At 39.2% G+C, this 17,849-nt stretch overlaps 1 protein-coding gene across 1 annotated transcript in view; it reads right to left on the bottom strand.

Moving 5' to 3' along the window:
* The window catches only part of LOC134318328 (guanine nucleotide-binding protein G(s) subunit alpha), a 100,748-nt gene that overhangs the window by 20,708 nt on the left and 62,191 nt on the right, over positions 1-17,849 (bottom strand). The window contains exons 6-7 of the mRNA XM_062999190.1: positions 4,298-4,352; positions 4,135-4,208 (exon numbers count right to left, since the gene is read on the bottom strand). Coding sequence (XP_062855260.1) covers positions 4,135-4,208; positions 4,298-4,352 — 129 coding nt within the window. The remainder of the gene's footprint in view (positions 1-4,134; positions 4,209-4,297; positions 4,353-17,849) is intronic.

Genomic DNA, 17,849 nt, shown 5'->3' with positions numbered 1-17,849 from the left:
ACACCAGCACATAAACACCGTTTTCCTTTAGAATTACAGCCGGTTTTGTCGGAAACAAAGCGCGTTTGTGTTTGTTTGTTTTTGTAGTTCAGCGCTTAAACACCTTTGTTTTGTGGAGAGTTAAAACCGTTTTCTGTCTGTAGGAACCGCGTTCTGTTTATTTATTTTGTAGACCAGCGCATAAACATCGTTTTCCTTTAGAATTACAGCAGTTTGTCCGAACGAAGCGCGTTTGTGTTGTTTGTTTTTGTATTTCAGCTCATCATCGCCTGTTTCGTTCGGAATTAAAGCCGTTTTTCTGTGACTACCAGCAGAAGCGCCGGTGAAACCAACATAAACATCAACTTCAACTCATCTTCTAAAGCTAAGTACTGTTATTATGGCCCCAGCAGGAGCTTTATATCCCTGTTCCGAGTGCAACATGTTCAGTTATTCCTTCTCTGTGTTTAGTGATAACTTTATATGTGATAAGTGCAGATTAGTTGTTAGTCTGACGAAGAAGATCTCAGTGTTAGAAGGGCGCATTCGGGTGTTAGAACAGACTACTACTAGTGAGGGCTTAGATTCAGCTGTAGCAGTCCCGAATGCCAGCAGTTCAGGTACAGAACCCCAGACTCCGGCATTAGAGCCCTCACAGCGGGGCGACTGGGTGACGTCTCGGCGACATAGTCGTAGGGCAAAGCACCGACCATCTCAGTTGCACGTGTCCAACAGGTTTTCCCCACTCAGTGAGCCACCCGCTGAGAAGCCTGTTAAGGTAAGTGCTCTGGTTATAGGAGATTCTCAGCTCCGACACGTGCATATTGCAACCCCCATAGAGACACCAGCAACCATAGTCACCTGCATTCTGGGGGCCAGGGCGCCTGACATCAGAGCAAATCTGAAAGTGCTGGCTAATGCTAATCGTAGATTTTCGAAGATTGTTATCCACGTCGGCACTAATGATGTTCGTTTACGGCAGTCTGAGGTTACTAAGAGTAATGTTAAAGAGGTGTGTGAGTTAGCTAGGTCGATGTCCGAGGCAGTAGTGTGCTCTGGCCCCTTACCGATTCGACCCATTGGCGAAACCGACAGCAGGTTGTTGTCGCTGAACCGCTGGATGTCTAAATGGTGCTCAGAAAACTGCATTGATTTTGTAGATAACTGGTCCACCTTTGAGGGAAGGCCTGGTCTTTTGAAGCGGGACGGTGTCCACCCCACATGGGAGGGTGCTGCTCGCATTTCTTGCAGCATAGGTGACAGGCTTTACCACCGCATTAGTGTAGCAGCAGATAGTGTTAAATGACTATCCAGAGCCAAAACCAGGCAGCAGACAAACAGGCCTAACCGACTGTCTGCGAGTCGCAATTGGACGTCACCCGGAATCCTTAGGTCACAAACCATTGAGACTGTGTCTGTTTACCGTGGCAGGTGTAAGCCCATACTAAATCAAAAAGTATGTCATAATAACTTAATTAAAATTAATCTAAATGAGAATCATGAAAACCATAGTAGGGCTAAACTAAAGTTAGGACTTCTAAACATCAGGTCACGTTTGATTCTATTTTACAATCTCTAGGCTTTACCCAAAATGTAACAGGACCCACTCACCGCTGTAAACATACCTTAGATTTAATACTTACTTATGGTATAAACATAGACAACCTGGTAATCGTACCACAGAATGACTTAATTTCTGATCACTCCCTACTAATTTATGAAGTGTCCCTGTCCAATAATATACAGCAACCACATCGTTTTAAATGTAAGCGCACTATTACATCTGCAACTGCAGCAGCATTCATAAACTGCCTACCAGAATTACCAAATATACCAGCATCAGAACCTAAAGAACTAGATCAGGCAACTCAAAACCTAGAGACCGTACTGCGCACAACCTTAGATAACGTAGCCCCACTCAAAACTAAACTGATTAGGGAGAAAAAACTTGCTCCTTGGTACAATGACCACACATGCGCTCTTAAACAAGCAGCACGGAAATTAGAACGCAAGTGGCGTCACACTACACTGGAGGTGTATAAGATTGCTTGGAAAGATGCTCTAACTGAGTATAAACATGCACGTATAAAAGCTAAATATTGATATTATTCGTCCCTATTAGAGAAAAATAAAAACAATCCTAGATTCCTTTTCGAGACAGTGTCCAAATTAACTAAGAACGTCAATGAAACTGAATCTAATATACCACCTGACTGTACCAGCGATGATTTTTAAAAATTCTTTAATGACAAGATAGAAAAAATACGACTTCAGAGTCAAAGTGTGTCACTTGCCAATGTTAAGTATGGACTCACTCAAGCAGCATTGGTGATAATAGTAATGAGTTAATCCAACTAAATTCCTTTAATCCAATCTCCCAAAATGAACTAACTGTGTTGATTAAATCATCTAAGTCATCATCGTGTATACTCGATCCTGTTCCAACTCGTTTACTTAAAGATTTACTCCCAGCTATTGTAGAGCCCCTGCTTACATTAATCAATGCATCCCTTAGCCTTGGGTACGTACCTAAATTGTTTAAAAGTGCCGTTATTAAACCCCTGATTAAAAAACCTAATCTTGATCCACATGTTTTATCTAATTATAGGCCAATTTCAAACCTTCCTTTTGTCTCTAAAATATTAGAAAAAGTCCTGTTCTATCATCTCTACACTGGCTGCCAGTTAAATTCCGCATTGATTACAAAATACTTTTACTAACCTATAAAGCGCTACATGGTCTGGCTCCACAGTATCTGAGTGAACTTATTAATCACTACAGCCCAGCGTCCACTTCGTTCACAAGATGCAGAGTTACTTATAGTTCCTAAAATTAAAAAGACCACGGCTGGTGGAAGAGCATTTTCTTACAAAGCTCCACAACTCCGGAATAATCTTCCTGCCTCTATTCGGGATTCGGACACAGTCTCAATGTTTAAGTCTAGACTGAAAACATATTTATTTTCTCAGGCTTTTGATTAATATAGACAAAGGCGCAGAGCTTGGGGGTTCTTGGACATAGAAACTTGTGGTGATCAGGGATGTTGGGTTGCTGTCGTTCTGCCTCTCTTGTCCGATCACTCCGGTTTGGGTAGGAGAGGTGGGCGCTGATGTCCTGTGAAAGCCTTCATGACCTTGTTACCTGCTCGCTCTCCCTTTTAGTTATGCTGTAATAATTAGGGCTACCGGAGTCTAAAACTCTCTGTAAAACTGTTTTACTCAACTAGCATTGTACATTATTAACTACATTCTTTGTTGTTTTACTCCAAAGGCATTCTGATGGAAACCTGTTTACCCGCCGAGGTTAAGGATTGAAGTCGAGACTGCCGTGACAACTATGCTGCTCCTGCCGGATGTGACGGGTCTGGAGTAATTGCACCAAGAATGACAAGAACTCACTACAGACTTTATTGAAGACTAGAGCGAATAACAACTCTATTATTATTTATTTATTTATTTATCTATTTATTACCAGTTATAACTTTTAGATCATTTAATTCTGTGTTTGTATGCTTTGTGTAAATCGTGTATTTATTTAAAGTATCCTCCAGACCACCCAAGAAGGATGGGCCCTGCTGAGTCTGGTTCCTCTCAAGGTTTCTTCCTGTAATTTTCAGGGAGTTTTTCCTTGCCACAGTCGCCCTCGGCTTGCTCAACAGGGGTTTTTGTATCTGTTGGTCCTGGATTTTGTAAAGTTGCTTTGAGACAATGTCTATTGTAAAAAGCGCTATATAAATAAAGTTGACTTGACTCACACACGTCAAATGTAATGTCAAATTTAAAATCAGACCAAAACATATGTACACTTACTTTAAGTTGATTATCTGTCTAAAAACAAAGAATTAGACTTTACGAGTTCAGACTATGACTAATTTTTTCAAGACTATAGACATTTTTGTCCTAAAATTAGTTTATCCCAATTAAAATGTTTTATTACATTTATTAGTAATGCTCCTGACATTTTTAAAAAGTTGTGTTTTCTTAACACTGATTCCATTAAATACTTTTCATACCCTTTTCATCCTTAAATATATCCACTGAAAAATAAAAGACACTGCCCCCTGGTGGTTAAGATTATCTTCGCATTAGGATTGGGCAGGACATAGTTAAAAAGGAGCAAGGTGAGACCCATTAAAAACTACACTTGACCACTTACTGGAAATTCACTTTGTCCACTTGAAATCTTGTCTCAAAAATACCAGAGGTAAGAACTCTGCAGCGAAGCAGATCCTAAGAAACACAGGAATGCAGACAGTTAAAACATTTTTTGCTGTGATTTAGCAATCCATACAGCTTGAATAGTTAAGAGTTTTACCCACCTGGTCAGATGGTGTGTAGTCGCTCTGTTGCACAATATCTATTTTGTCTAAAAAGCTGAAAAAGTGCAAAATGCAAAATCAGACTCTCTTTCTTTATATATATATATATATATATATATAGTTAGGACACCCCCCCCATGAGAACCTTTGTCTTTTTGAACATATTTCAACATATGGACATTTGAGCTTCATTTGAACAGTACTGGGAGATGGTGCTTATATAACTAAACTAAACTGAAAATTTTTTTTTTTTTTAACAAATTGTAAAATGTAATGAACAAAAATGGAAATCGATTGTGAGGAACAAGTTAGGACACCCTATGTTCTAAGAGCTGGTATTTCCCCCTTTGGCTAAAATAACCTCACTTAAACGTTTCCTATAACCATCTACCAGTCTGTGACATCGACTGGGAAAAAGTTTTCCCCACCCTTCCATGCAGAATTTCTTCAGCTGTGTGAGCTTTGAGGGGTTTCTTGCATGCACAGCCCATTTCAAATCACCCCACAGCATCTCAATAGGATTAAGATCCGAGCTTTGGTCATTCCAGAAGTCTCTTTTTCTTTTAAACCATTCCTTGGTGGATTTATTGAAATGTTTTGGGTCGTTGTCATGTTGCATGGTCCACCTCCGCTTCAGCTTTAGCTTTTGGACAGATGGTCTTACATTTTCCTCAAGCACCCTCTGATACAGTGAAGAATTCATCGTGGATTCTAAAATGGAGAGCTTGCCAGTAGGGGTGAGCGATATGGCCTTTAAATAATATCACGATATTTTGGGATATTTTTGCGATAACGATATTCACTAGCACTATATAAGAACTAAATGTACATTAAATTAAGCATCACTTTCAGTAGGGCTGGGCGATATGGCTAAAAAACTCATCTCGATATGCTTTTGAGAAGTACTGATATACGATACGATATAATATAAACTTAATGTAAATGTACAATGGCAGGCCACTGCCCGTATTTTACCTTACATTGCTTATAAGTTCAGACCTGCCAACCTTGAAAGAATTTTATAAGTATAAATCCCCCCCCCCCCCAACAGTCCAGTCCACCACCAATGTGCACTCCACCACTGCCCGCCCACCACTTAGATTGCGGAAGCAAGCATAATACTTTCACTCAAGTTTTATTATCAGAACAGCTTGACAACAGTGTTGCAGTCATTACAATAACAATACAGATTAACTGTAGAACACAGTTACTTCTTTAAACTGTTTTTGCTATCTACTTGTTGCTTCACATGGGCTGTGTGTAAGCAACATTGAAATGTAGCCCAATGCTTTGCTTTCCTTAGTTACTCCATAAGCATATACTTGTAAACCATTACTTTTGGACAGTTACTGCAATCACACCACACACCCAACATTGCATTGAAAACAAACTATTATTATTATTAATAGTTATTAAGAGGTATAGCCCATGGAAACTCCTTCCAATTTTGTCAGATCTTTGTAGTTTCCGACTCTTTTTTTCAGGCAGTTCTGCCATGTCATGCAAGCCTACAGTTTTGTAATTGTAAGAATACGGGGAAACGTGACGGTTACCATTGCAACACACATATTGAATAGATGAACCTTGTAACCTTGACGAGTGGTTAACAACACCGTCGGGTTAATATTGGGCTAACTCAACATCTTAATTTTTACCTTTTCAACGTTATCGGCTCAACGGGCGAAAGAGGATTACCATTTGAACAACATATTTTACATTGTTGATAAAATCTGATAAAAAAAACTCATGAACAGTTTGTAGCTTCTTTCTCAATAATGCACAAAAAAAACGTGATTTTTCAGCTTGTTGTGGCTACTGCGCACAACTCCACAGCGAGGGGGGGTTCGCCACTAGCACGCTGACCCCCCTCTGCTCTCGGCACAAGCAGCAAGCTGATTGGCTCTTTTTGTTGAAGGGCGGGACTTTATCCTTGAACGGACGCCATGATTTGCATTGCGAGAAATCCCATTCATACTGCAGTCAGTGGCGGTTTTATCATTAATAAGGTCTCTGACTGAAGCGCGAAGCTAGGCGAGGCAGCTAGATGAAAATGAAGCGCTCTGATTGGCCGAAAGCACTCCGCTTAAATGCGAGATCAAACGATATGCGTACTTTAGAACATGGAATCGTACAAGCGTACTAGGAGGTCAAAATGTGTGCCTGTTACGCAAAATGCGTACATGTTGGCAGGTCTGTAAGTTATCTTAAAAACACAAAACCTTGTAGTTCTAATAAATTCTGACTAATTACAGTGTTTACATTTTGTATTATCACAGGCTGTATTTGTATTCATATTGACAACATTTATATTAAACAAACCAGCAGAATCTCACAATCACATTTATGTTGTCCGTTTTACTTCAAATAAATGAGCATCGAAAAAATCCCGAAAACGTTTAATATTTAATAATGCTTTGCTATCATTGCAAAATGAAAGCGCACGGTAAACAGCAGCACTGCAACCCAGATCAACCACACAAAAGTATAAAATCTTAACCGCAGCTTATCTTGGAGGCAATCTTGTATATTTCCAGAATATTAAAATCCATATTTAACTGTTTATCCACCTAACTAATGAAAACCATCTTAGATAATTTAACTTAATTTATTCTCTTGGCTGTTGCGGTTGAAAGCTGAAACTGGTAATTCGTTCACTTATCTGTCAATTACAAAGCAACCAATGAAGAGAGAGCTTGAAATTCCACCCAAAATCTGAATTTGAAGCTCTGATTGGTTTATACATCTGAATATCTTGAACCGGAGTTGTTTTGCCCACAGAGTAAGCAAAACGAATTAATCTTTACCATAGATAAGAGCACAGTTTTCTGATTCAATTCCAATGAATAATTCACCTGAAAAGAGTCGTTTCTGACTCATTGACTCAGTGATTCAGTTTCCATGCTCATACGCGAAGGAAAGCGTTCTGCTTAGCGCTTTTGTGTTTTAAACGTTCTCAAATGGTAACCTGTGTATTCGTTTACTGACAGTTTTTGGCCTCACATCATTCTCGCGCAGTGACTGACACTCCTCGTACTTACACGGGTGCTTTTGCTTTAGGTGGTGAAATAAATTTGATGTGTTGCCACCTTTTGTCGTCACAGTATTTTTGCACGTTTTGCAAATTACAGTTGTTTGTTTGGAGTCTGACCTTCTGTATCTGAAAAACGTCCTTATTTCGTCCTCAGTGCTAAATCCGGTACTACTTTCTGCATTGGTCGCCATTATTTCACTGTTACGCGCTTGAGAGCGAGTGATGCGCTTTTGCTAACAAAATCGCGATTATGGCAAAAATCATATCAAATTTACAACTATACCGGTATTATCGTGAACGATATTATATCGCCCACCCCTACTTGCCAGGGCCTGCTGCTGCAAAGCAGCCCCAAACCATGACATTTCCACCTCCATGCTTTACAGTTGGTATGAGGTTCTTGTGCTCAAATGCTGTGTTTGGTTTGCGCCAAACATGTCTTCTGTTACTGTGCACAAATAATTCAACTTTGGATTCATCTGTCCAAAGCACATTGCTCCTGAAGTCCTGGTCTTTGTCTAGGTGTTCTCTGGCAAACTTTAGTCTTGCCCTGATGTTTTTGTTTTTTTTTTGACAGCAAGGGTTTCCTCCTTGCAGACCTCCCATGAAAATCTAACTTGTGCAGTCTCTTTCTGATGGTAGAGGCATGTACCTTGACATCAACTGTGGTAAGAACTACCTGTAGGTCCTGTGATTATATTGTAGGATTATTTGAGATCTTTTAAATCCCTTCAAAGACTTATATGCATCTACAACCTTCTTTCTTAAGGCCTCAGAGAGCTCTTTAGATCTCACCATAATGATAACACTCACCTCAACAATCAAGAGCAAATCAAACTAATGTCTGAGGTTTAAATAAAACTCCTATGTCCTTTAACGATGGTCTAATCATTGCAGCTGATGTGGTGCACCTGATTCTAATTTGACATTTTAGGTAGTAATAAATGTGGGGGTGTCCTAACTTTCTCCTCACAATAAATTTCCATTTTTGTTCATTACATTTTACAACTTGTTTAAAAGCATTTTTTTTTGTTTTAGTTGTTTAATGATATAAGCTCCATCTCCTAGTACTGTTCAAATGAATCTCAAATGTCCATATGTTTTAAATATGTTCAAAAAAAAAAAGCTTTTCATAGGGTATCCTGACTTTTTCACATGACTGTACATACAGTGGTACCTTGTAACTCAAAATGCCCTAAATGTGAAATCTTTGATCAACACACTTACTTTGTACCCTTAACTCAACGTTTCTCTTAAACTCTGTGTTCAGCTTTAAGCTTTTTTTTTTATTTTTTACAAATATTATTTATTTAATTTGAAATTAAAAATAACAGCCGTTTTGTTCAGCGCTTGGCTTGAGCGGTAAAACGTCATCAAAGTCCGCATATGACACAAATTTGCATTTCTGCACCTTCAAATCCTCTCTAAAAGCGTCCACATGTATCTGTGTTTAGCTGGATTTTCCTCCTGTATCACTTTTATACTTGTGTTATAGCTCAGGGTTCTGAGAAAATGTATATATATATATATATATATTAAAAAAAAAAAAAAAAAAAAAAAAAAAAAAAAAAAAAAAAAAAAAAAAAAAAAAAAAAGGTTCACATGACAATGTATTTAAAAAAAAAAAAAAAAAAGACCAAACACTAAAACTCTTAAAAATTACTGCTCATAGGTTGGTTTGTTTGTTTATTAGGATTTTAATGTCCTGTTTTACACTTTGGTTACATTCATGACAGGAAACGGCAGTTACTTATTACACACAAGGTTCATCAATTCACAAGGCTATATCGAACACAGTCATGGACAATTTTGTATCTCCAATTTACCTCTCTTGCATGTCTTTGGACTGTTGGAGAAAACCAGAGCACCCGGAGTAAACCGACGGATGATACGGGAAGAACATGCAAACTCCACACAGAAAGGACTCGGTTTTGCTGCTTCTCATGTGAATTACTGAACTCGCTATGGAATACAGTATTCCAAGATCAAGCATCTTCACAAATAAGAAGCGTAAGGAAACAAAGAAGTAAAGGTGCAGATTTTATTGTATTTTTATATTGATTTTTTACCTTGTTTTTTAATTGTATTTCAGTGTTTTGTATATTATACTTATGTTATTGTCAGTGTATAAGTGTCAAAACAACCCCATTATTTTATATTAGCCTAAAATATATGCAGTTCCACGGGACCACAGAATGCATTAACATGTATGCACATCTGTCTGTCTATATAGATGGGTAGTTGTTTGCACATACACCGATCAGCTATAACATTAAAACCACCTCTTTGTTTGTACACTCACTGTCCATTTTTTCAGCTCCACTTACCATATAGAAGCACTTTGTAGTTCTACAATTCTTGACTGTAGTCCATCTGTTTCTCTGTATGCTTTGTTAGCCCCCTTTCATGCTGTTCTTCAATGGTCAGGACTCTCCCAGGACCCCCACAGAGCAGGTGTTATTTGGGTGGTGGGTCATTCTCAGCACTGCAGTGACACTGACATGCTGCTGGTGTGTAAGTGTGTGTTGTGCTGGTATGAGTGGATAAGAGACAGCAGCGCTGCTGGAGTTTTTAAACACCACTGTCACTGCTGGACTGACAATAGTCCACCAACCAAAAATATCCAGCCAACAGCGCCCCGTGGGCAGCGTCCTGTGACCACTGATGAAGGTCTAGAAGATGACCAACTCAAACAGCATCAATAGATGAGCGATCGTCTCTGACTTTACATCTACAGGGTTTTTACAGACAGTGTTTTTACACCTGTCTGGAGTGGTACGCACGCTGAGACTGTAGCCTAGTTGTTTGTTTGTTTGTAGCCATTAGCTAAATAACTTTTTATGTACGTATGTTTTAAAAGTTAATCTTTCGCGCGTAGTTGATATAGTGTTATTTTGTCTATCGTAAAAAAGCGCTTGTGAAAACTTCTGCTACCGGCATCCGAACGAAGCCGGTTTTAGTTTGTTTTGTAATTCAGCGCATAAACATATTATTCATCCAGAATTAAAACCGCTTTCTGTCCGCACGAAGCGCGTTTGTGTTTGTTTGTTTTTGTATTTTAGCGCTTAAACACCTTTGTTTTGTGGAGAGTTAAAGCCGTTTTCTGTTCGTAGGAACCGCGTTCTGTTTATTTGTTTTGTACATGAGCGCATAAACACCGTTTTCCTTTAGAATTACAGCCGGTTTTGTCGGAAACAAAGCACGTTTGTGTTTGTTTGTTTTTGTACTTCAGCGCTTAAACACCTTTGTTTTGTGGGGAGTTAAAACCGTTTTCTGTCTGTAGGAACCGCGTTTTGTTTTGTACACCAGAGCATAAACACCGTTTTCCTTTAGAATTACAGCCGTTTTATCCGAACGAAGCGCGTTTGTGTTGTTTGGTTGTTGGTTTTGTATTTCAGCTCATCATCGCCTGTTTCGTCCGGAACTAAAGCCGTTTTTCTGTGACTACCAGCAGAAGCGCCGGTGAAACCAACATATCAACTCATCAACTTCAACTCATCTTCTAAAGCTAAGTACTGTTATTATGGCCCCAGCAGGAGCTTTATATCCATGTTCCGAGTGCAACATGTTCAGTTATTCCTTCTCCGTGTTTAGTGATAACTTTATATGTGATAAGTGTAGATTAGTTGTTAGCCTGAGGAAGAAGATCTCAGTGTTAGAAGGGCGCATTCGGGCGTTAGAACAGACTACTACTAGTGAGTGCTTAGATTCAGCTGTAGCAGTCCCGAATGCCAGCAGTTCAGGTACAGAACCCCAGACTCCGGCATTAGAGCCCTCACAGCGGGGCGACTGGGTGACATCTCGGCGACATAGTCGTAGGGCAAAGCACCGACCATCTCAGTTGCACGTGTCCAACAGGTTTTCCCCACTCAGTGACCCACCCGCTGAGAAGCCTGTTAATGTAAGTGCTCTGGTTATAGGAGATTCTCAGCTCCGACACGTGCGTATTGCAACCCCCATAGAGACACCAGCAACCATAGTCACTTGTATTCCAGGGGGCCAGGGCGCCTGACATCAGAGCAAATCTGAAAGTGCTGGCTAATGCTAATCGTAGATTTTCGAAGATTGTTATCCACGTCGGCACTAATGATGTTCGCTTACGGCAGTCTGAGGTTACTAAGAATAATGTTAAAGAGGTGTGTGAGTTAGCTAGGTCGATGTCTGAGGCAGTAGTGTGCTCTGGCCCCTTACCGATTCGACCCAGTGGCGAAACCTACAGCAGGTTGTTGTCGCTGAACCGCGATTTTGTAGATAACTGGTCCACCTTTGAGGGAAGGCCTGGTCTTTTGAAGCGGGATGGTGTCCACTCCACGTGGGAGGGTGCTGCTCGCATTTCTTGCAGCATAGGTGACAGGCTTTACCACCGCGTTAGTGTAGCGGCAGATAGTGTTAAATGACTATCCAGAGCCAAGACCAGGCAGCAGACAAACAGGCCTAACCGACTGTCTGCGAGTCGCCATCGGACGTCACCCGGAATCCTTAGGTCACAAACCATTGAGACTGTGTCTGTTTACCGTAGCAGGTGTAAGCCAAAACAAAATCAAAAAGTATGTCATAATAACTTAATTAAAATTAATCTAAATGAGCATCATGAAAACCCTAGTAAGGCTAAACTAAAGTTAGGACTTCTAAACATCAGGTCACTTGCATGCAAAACAGTAATTGTAAATGAAATAATTACAGATAATAGTCTTAGTGCACTTTGTTTAACCGAGACCTGGGCTAGACCTGATGAGTATCTAAGTTTAAATGAAGCATCTCCTCCGGGTTACAGTTATGAACATAAGCCACGTCTTAGCGGTCGTGGTGGAGGAATAGCCACAATTTATGATAAAGACATAGGTCTTACTGTAAAATCATCTCCCATAACAAACTCGTTTGAAGTTCTTATCTCTGACATAACCAATAAATGTTCATCTGATAAAACTAGTATGTTTAAACTGGTTACTGTTTATCGACCTCCTGGTCCTTACTCAGAATTTCTTAACGAATTTGCCGATTTTCTTTCTAAATTAGTCTTATCAACTAAGAAAGCTTTAATTGTTGGTGACTTTAATATTCATTATGAGGATAAGTGTAATCCACTCAAAATTGCGATTCTATTTTAGAATCCTTAGGCATCACCCAAAATGTAACAGGACCCACTCACCGCTGTAAACATACCTTAGATTTAATACTTACTTATGGTATAAACATAGACAACCTGGTAATCGTACCACAGAATGACTTAATTTCTGATCACTCCCTACTAATTTATGAAGTGTCCCTGTCCAATAATATACAGCAACCACATCGTTTTAAATGTAAGCGCACTATTACATCTGCAACTGCAGCAGCGTTCATAAACTGCCTACCAGAATTACCAAATATATCAGCATCAGAACCTAAAGAACTAGATCAGGCAACTCAAAACCTAGAAACCGTACTGCGCACAACCTTAGATAACGTAGCCCCACTCAAAACTAAACTGATTAGGGAGAAAAAACTTGCTCCTTGGTACAATGACCACACATGCGCTCTTAAACAAGCAGCACGGAAATTAGAACGCAAGTGGCGTCACTACACTGGAGGTGTATAAGATAGCTTGGAAAGATGCTCTAACTGAGTATAAACATGCACTTATAAAAGCTCAATCTTTATATTATTCGTCCCTAATAGAGAAAAATAAAAACAATCCTAGATTCCTTTTTGAGACAGTGTCCAAATTAACTAAGAACGTCAATGAAACTGAATCTAATATACCACCTGACTCTACCAGCGATGATTTTTTAAAATTCTTTAATGACAAGATAGAAAAAATACGACTTCAGAGTCAAAGTGTGTCACTTGCCAATGCTAAGTATGGACTCACTCCAAGCAGCATTGGTGATAATAGTAACGAGTTAATCCAACTAAATTCCTTTAATCCAATCTCCCAAAATGAACTAACTGTGTTGATTAAATCATCTAAGTCATCATCATGTATACTCGATCCTGTTCCAACTCGTTTACTTAAAGATTTACTCCCAGCTATTGTAGAGCCCCTTCTTACATTAATCAATGCATCCCTTAGCCTTGGGTACGTACCTAAATTGTTTAAAAGTGCCGTTATTAAACCCCTGATTAAAAAACCTAATCTTGATCCACATGTACTAGCTAATTATAGGCAAATTTCAAACCTTCCTTTTGTCTCTAAAATATTAGAAAAAGTAGTTTCCAAACAGTTATGCTCTTTGAAAAGAGAAAATTGATGAAAATTGTATTCATGAAAAATTTCAATCAGGATTTAGACCCAATCATAGTCCCGAAACCGCATTAATTAGAGTAGTTAACGAGTTGTTAATGTCTTCTGATAATGGATGTGTCTCTTTTCTTGTTCTATTAGATCTTAGCGCAGCGTTTGATACGGTCGATCATAACATTTTACTGGATAGGCTAGAAAATACAGTAGGTGTTAAAGGACTCGCACTCTCTTGGTTCAAATCATATCTGACTGACCGCTCGCAATTTGTTTATGTAAATAATAAATGTTCGGAAACTACAAAAGTAAAGTGTGGTGTTCCACAGGGGTCGGTACTTGGACCGCTATTATTTACACTCTATATGCTTCCACTAGGTGAAATTATTCATAAACATGGCATAAAATTTCACTGCTATGCAGATGACACACAGCTGTATATATCAGCCAAACCAAATGATACTGACACAATCAGTAAGATAGAAGATTGTGTAAACGACATAAAAAACTGGATGTCATGTAATTTTCTTTTACTTAATTCAGATAAAACAGAGGTTTTACTTGTTGGCTCTAAAGCTGCAAGAGACAAGTTGTCTAACCTGGTGCTAAACCTAAACACTTTCTCTGTTACTCCCAGCCCAGATGTAAAAAACTTGGGTGTCACAATAGATTCAGATCTTTCCTTTGATACACACATGAAAAACTGATCCATGCGTTCATAACTTCTCGGTTAGATTATTGTAATGCTCTTCTAACTGGATGCTCTGGTAGATCCATAAACAAACTCCAGTTAGTTCAAAATGCAGCAGCTCGAGTGCTAACTAGAACTAAAAAATTTGATCATATCAGTCCTGTTCTATCATCTCTACACTGGCTGCCAGTTAAATTCCGCATTAATTACAAAATACTTTTACTAACCTATAAAGCGCTACATGGTCTGGCTCCACAGTATCTGAGTGAACTTATTAATCACTACAGCCCAGCACGTCCACTTCGTTCACAAGATGCAGGGTTACTACTAGTTCCTAAAATTAAAAAGACCACAGCTGGTGGAAGAGCATTTTCTTACAAAGCTCCACAACTTTGGAATAATCTTCCTGCCTCTATTCGGGATTCGGACACAGTCTCAATGTTTAAGTCTAGACTGAAAACATATTTATTTTCTCAGGCTTTTGATTAATATAGACAAAGGCACAGAGCTTGGGGGTTCTTGGTAATAGAAACTTGTGGTGATCAGGGATGTTGGGTTGCTGTCGTTCTGCCTCTCTTGTCCGATCACTCAGGTTTGGGTAGGAGAGGTGGGCGCTGATGTCCTGTGAAAGCCTTCATGACCTTGTTACCTGCTCGCTCTCCCTTTTAGTTATGCTGTAATAATTAGGGCTGCCGGAGTCTAAAACTCTCTGTAAAACTGTTTTACTCAACTAGCATTGTACATTATTAACTACATTCTTTGTTACTCCAAAGGCATTCTGATGGAAACCTGTTTACCCGCCGAGGCTAAGGATTAAAGTCAAGACTGCCGTGACAACTATACTGCTCCTGCCGGATGTGACGGGTCTGGAGTAATTGCACCAAGAATGACAAGAAATCACTACAGACATTATTGAAGACTACAGCGAAGAACAACTCTATTATTATTTATCTATTTATCTATTTATTACCAGTTATAACTTTTAGATCATTTAATTCTGTGTTCGTATGCTCTGTGTAAATCGTGTATTTATTTAAAGTATCCTCCAGGCCACCCAAGAAGGATGGGCCCTGCTGAGTCTGGTTCCTCTCAAGGTTTCTTCTGTAATTTTCAGGGAGTTTTTCCTTGCCACAGTCGCCCTCGGCTTACTCAACAGGGGTTTTTTGTATCTGTTGGTCCTGGATTTTGTAAAGTTGCTTTGAGACAATGTCTATTGTAAAAAGCGCTATATAAATAAAGTTGACTTGACTTGGACCAACTAGGTAGGTGTGTAATAGAGTGGACAGTGAGTGGACACGTTATTTAACTCCAGCAGCGCTGCTGTGTCCGATACACTCATACCAGCACAACACACACTAACACACCACTAGGGGTGGGCGATATGGCCTTTAAATAATATCACGATATTTTGGGATATTTTTGCGATAACGATATTCACTCGCGATATATAAGAACACTTTTTAAAAAAAGTTTATTTTAAAAACACCTTTGTTTTGCAGATACTCAGGAAATCTAAGGTACAAATGTTACTAAATATACATTAAATTAAGCAGTAGGGCTGGGCGATATGGCTAAAAAACTCATATCTCCATATGCTTTTGAGAAGTGGTGATATACGATATGATATAATGTAAACTTAAAGTACAATGGCAGGCCACCGCCCTTATTTTACCTTATATTGTTTATAAGTTCTCTTATACAAAACACAAAACATTGTAGTTCTGATCAATTCTGACTAATTATTGTTTATATTTTGTATTATTATAAGGCTGTATTTGTATTAATATTGACAACATTTATATTAAACAAACCAGCAGAATCTCACAATCACATTTCTGCTCTGTTTTACTTCAAATAAATGAGCATAAAAAAATCCCGAAAACGTTTAATATTTGATCAAGCGTGTCTGTCAATTATACAGCAACCAATGAAGAGAGAGCTTGAAATTCCACCCAAAGTCTAAATTCGAAGCTCTGATTGGTTTATATATCTGAATCTCTTGAATCGGAGTTGTTTGCCCACAGAGTGAGCAACATGAATGAATCTTTACCATAGAGCACAGTTTTCTGATTCGAATCCAATGAAAAATTCATCTGAAGAGAGTCGTTTCCGACTCATTGACTCAGTGATTCAGTTTCCATGCTCATATGCGCTTTTGTGTTTTAAATGTTCTCAGAAGGTAACCTGTGTGGTAACCTGTGTATTCTGTGCGTTCACTGACACAGTTTTTAGCCTCACGTCATTCTCGGACTCACGCAGTGACTGACACTCCTCGTACTCACGCGGGTGCTTTTGCTTTAGGTGCTGAAATAAATGTGATGTTGCCACTGTTTGTTGTTACAGTATTTTTGCACGTTTTGCAAATTACAGTCGTTTGTTTGGAGTCTGACCTTCTGTATCCGAAAACTTTCCACACTAGTGATGTAGCTCCCCTTTTAGGGACTAGTTCATCCTCAGTTCTAACTCCGGTACTACTCTCTGCATTGGTCGCCATTATCTCACTGTTACGCGCTTGAGAGTGAGTGACGCACGTTTGCTATCAATATCGCGATATGGCAAAAATTACAACTTTATTTGTAAGAGTTTACAACTATACCGGTATTACCGTGAACGATATTATATCGCCCACCCCTACACACCACCATCATGTCATTGTCACTGCAGTGCTGAGAATGATCCACCAACCAAATAATACCTGCTCTGTGGTGGTCCAGACCATTGAAGAACAGCATGAAAAGGGTGCTAACAAAGCATGCAGAGAAACAGATGGACAACAGTCAGTAATTGTAGAACTACCGTCTGTCTGTCTATTGTTGTGCATACATGGTGGACTGGTAGTATTTGTTTCTGTCACTTCATAAAGCACAAAAGCAAAATAAGCTTACTTTGCAGTATTTTGTTTCAGTAAAAATATACAAACAGAATCATAAAAAAACATGTTTTAAGCATTAAACCTTTACACTGGTTTTTGTTTTTATTACTTAAAGCTAAACAAAATCTAGTATTAGCCAATACTCTGGTATACATACAAAACCAACTCCTTTGATTACAGTATTAAATATGTTCTTTTAATTAATTGGTTGTTTGGGGTTTGCATGGGTAACAAACATAACGGGCAGTAGACTTATACCTTGCATGCTACCAAAACAGCACTAAGCCAACAAGGCGTTGACACCACAGGATACCTTTATGTGGTACCAGAATGTTAGAACTTAGAGACTTGCCCCAGAACCATGCCAGTTTTGTTTTGGCTGTTGAAACCCAGTCTGTGTGTAGTCTGGGGGAAAGTTTTCCAAAAAATTATTTGGCTGGATTCATCCATTTCTAAATTCTTACCAGTCTCCCTGTGCCTGTTGTCAAAAAGCAGCTTCATAGCATGATGCTGCCACCACCATGGTTTCACAGTGGAGATTGCATTAGTCGGGTGAAGTGCAAGGACTGTTTTTACCATAGCGCTTGCACTTCAGCTCCCAGAGATATTTTTTTGTCTCATCAGACCAGAGAATCTTTTTCCTTGTGTTGCCAGAGTACTATACATGCTGTTAAGCAAAGTCCAAGCAAGTAGTTATATGCATTGTACTCAGCAGTGGCCACTTTTTCCACTACTGAATTA

Source organism: Trichomycterus rosablanca, chromosome 7 (genome assembly GCF_030014385.1).
Source record: "Trichomycterus rosablanca isolate fTriRos1 chromosome 7, fTriRos1.hap1, whole genome shotgun sequence".
Lineage (NCBI taxonomy): Eukaryota > Metazoa > Chordata > Actinopteri > Siluriformes > Trichomycteridae > Trichomycterus > Trichomycterus rosablanca.
This window is presented reverse-complemented; position numbering and strand designations above follow the sequence as displayed.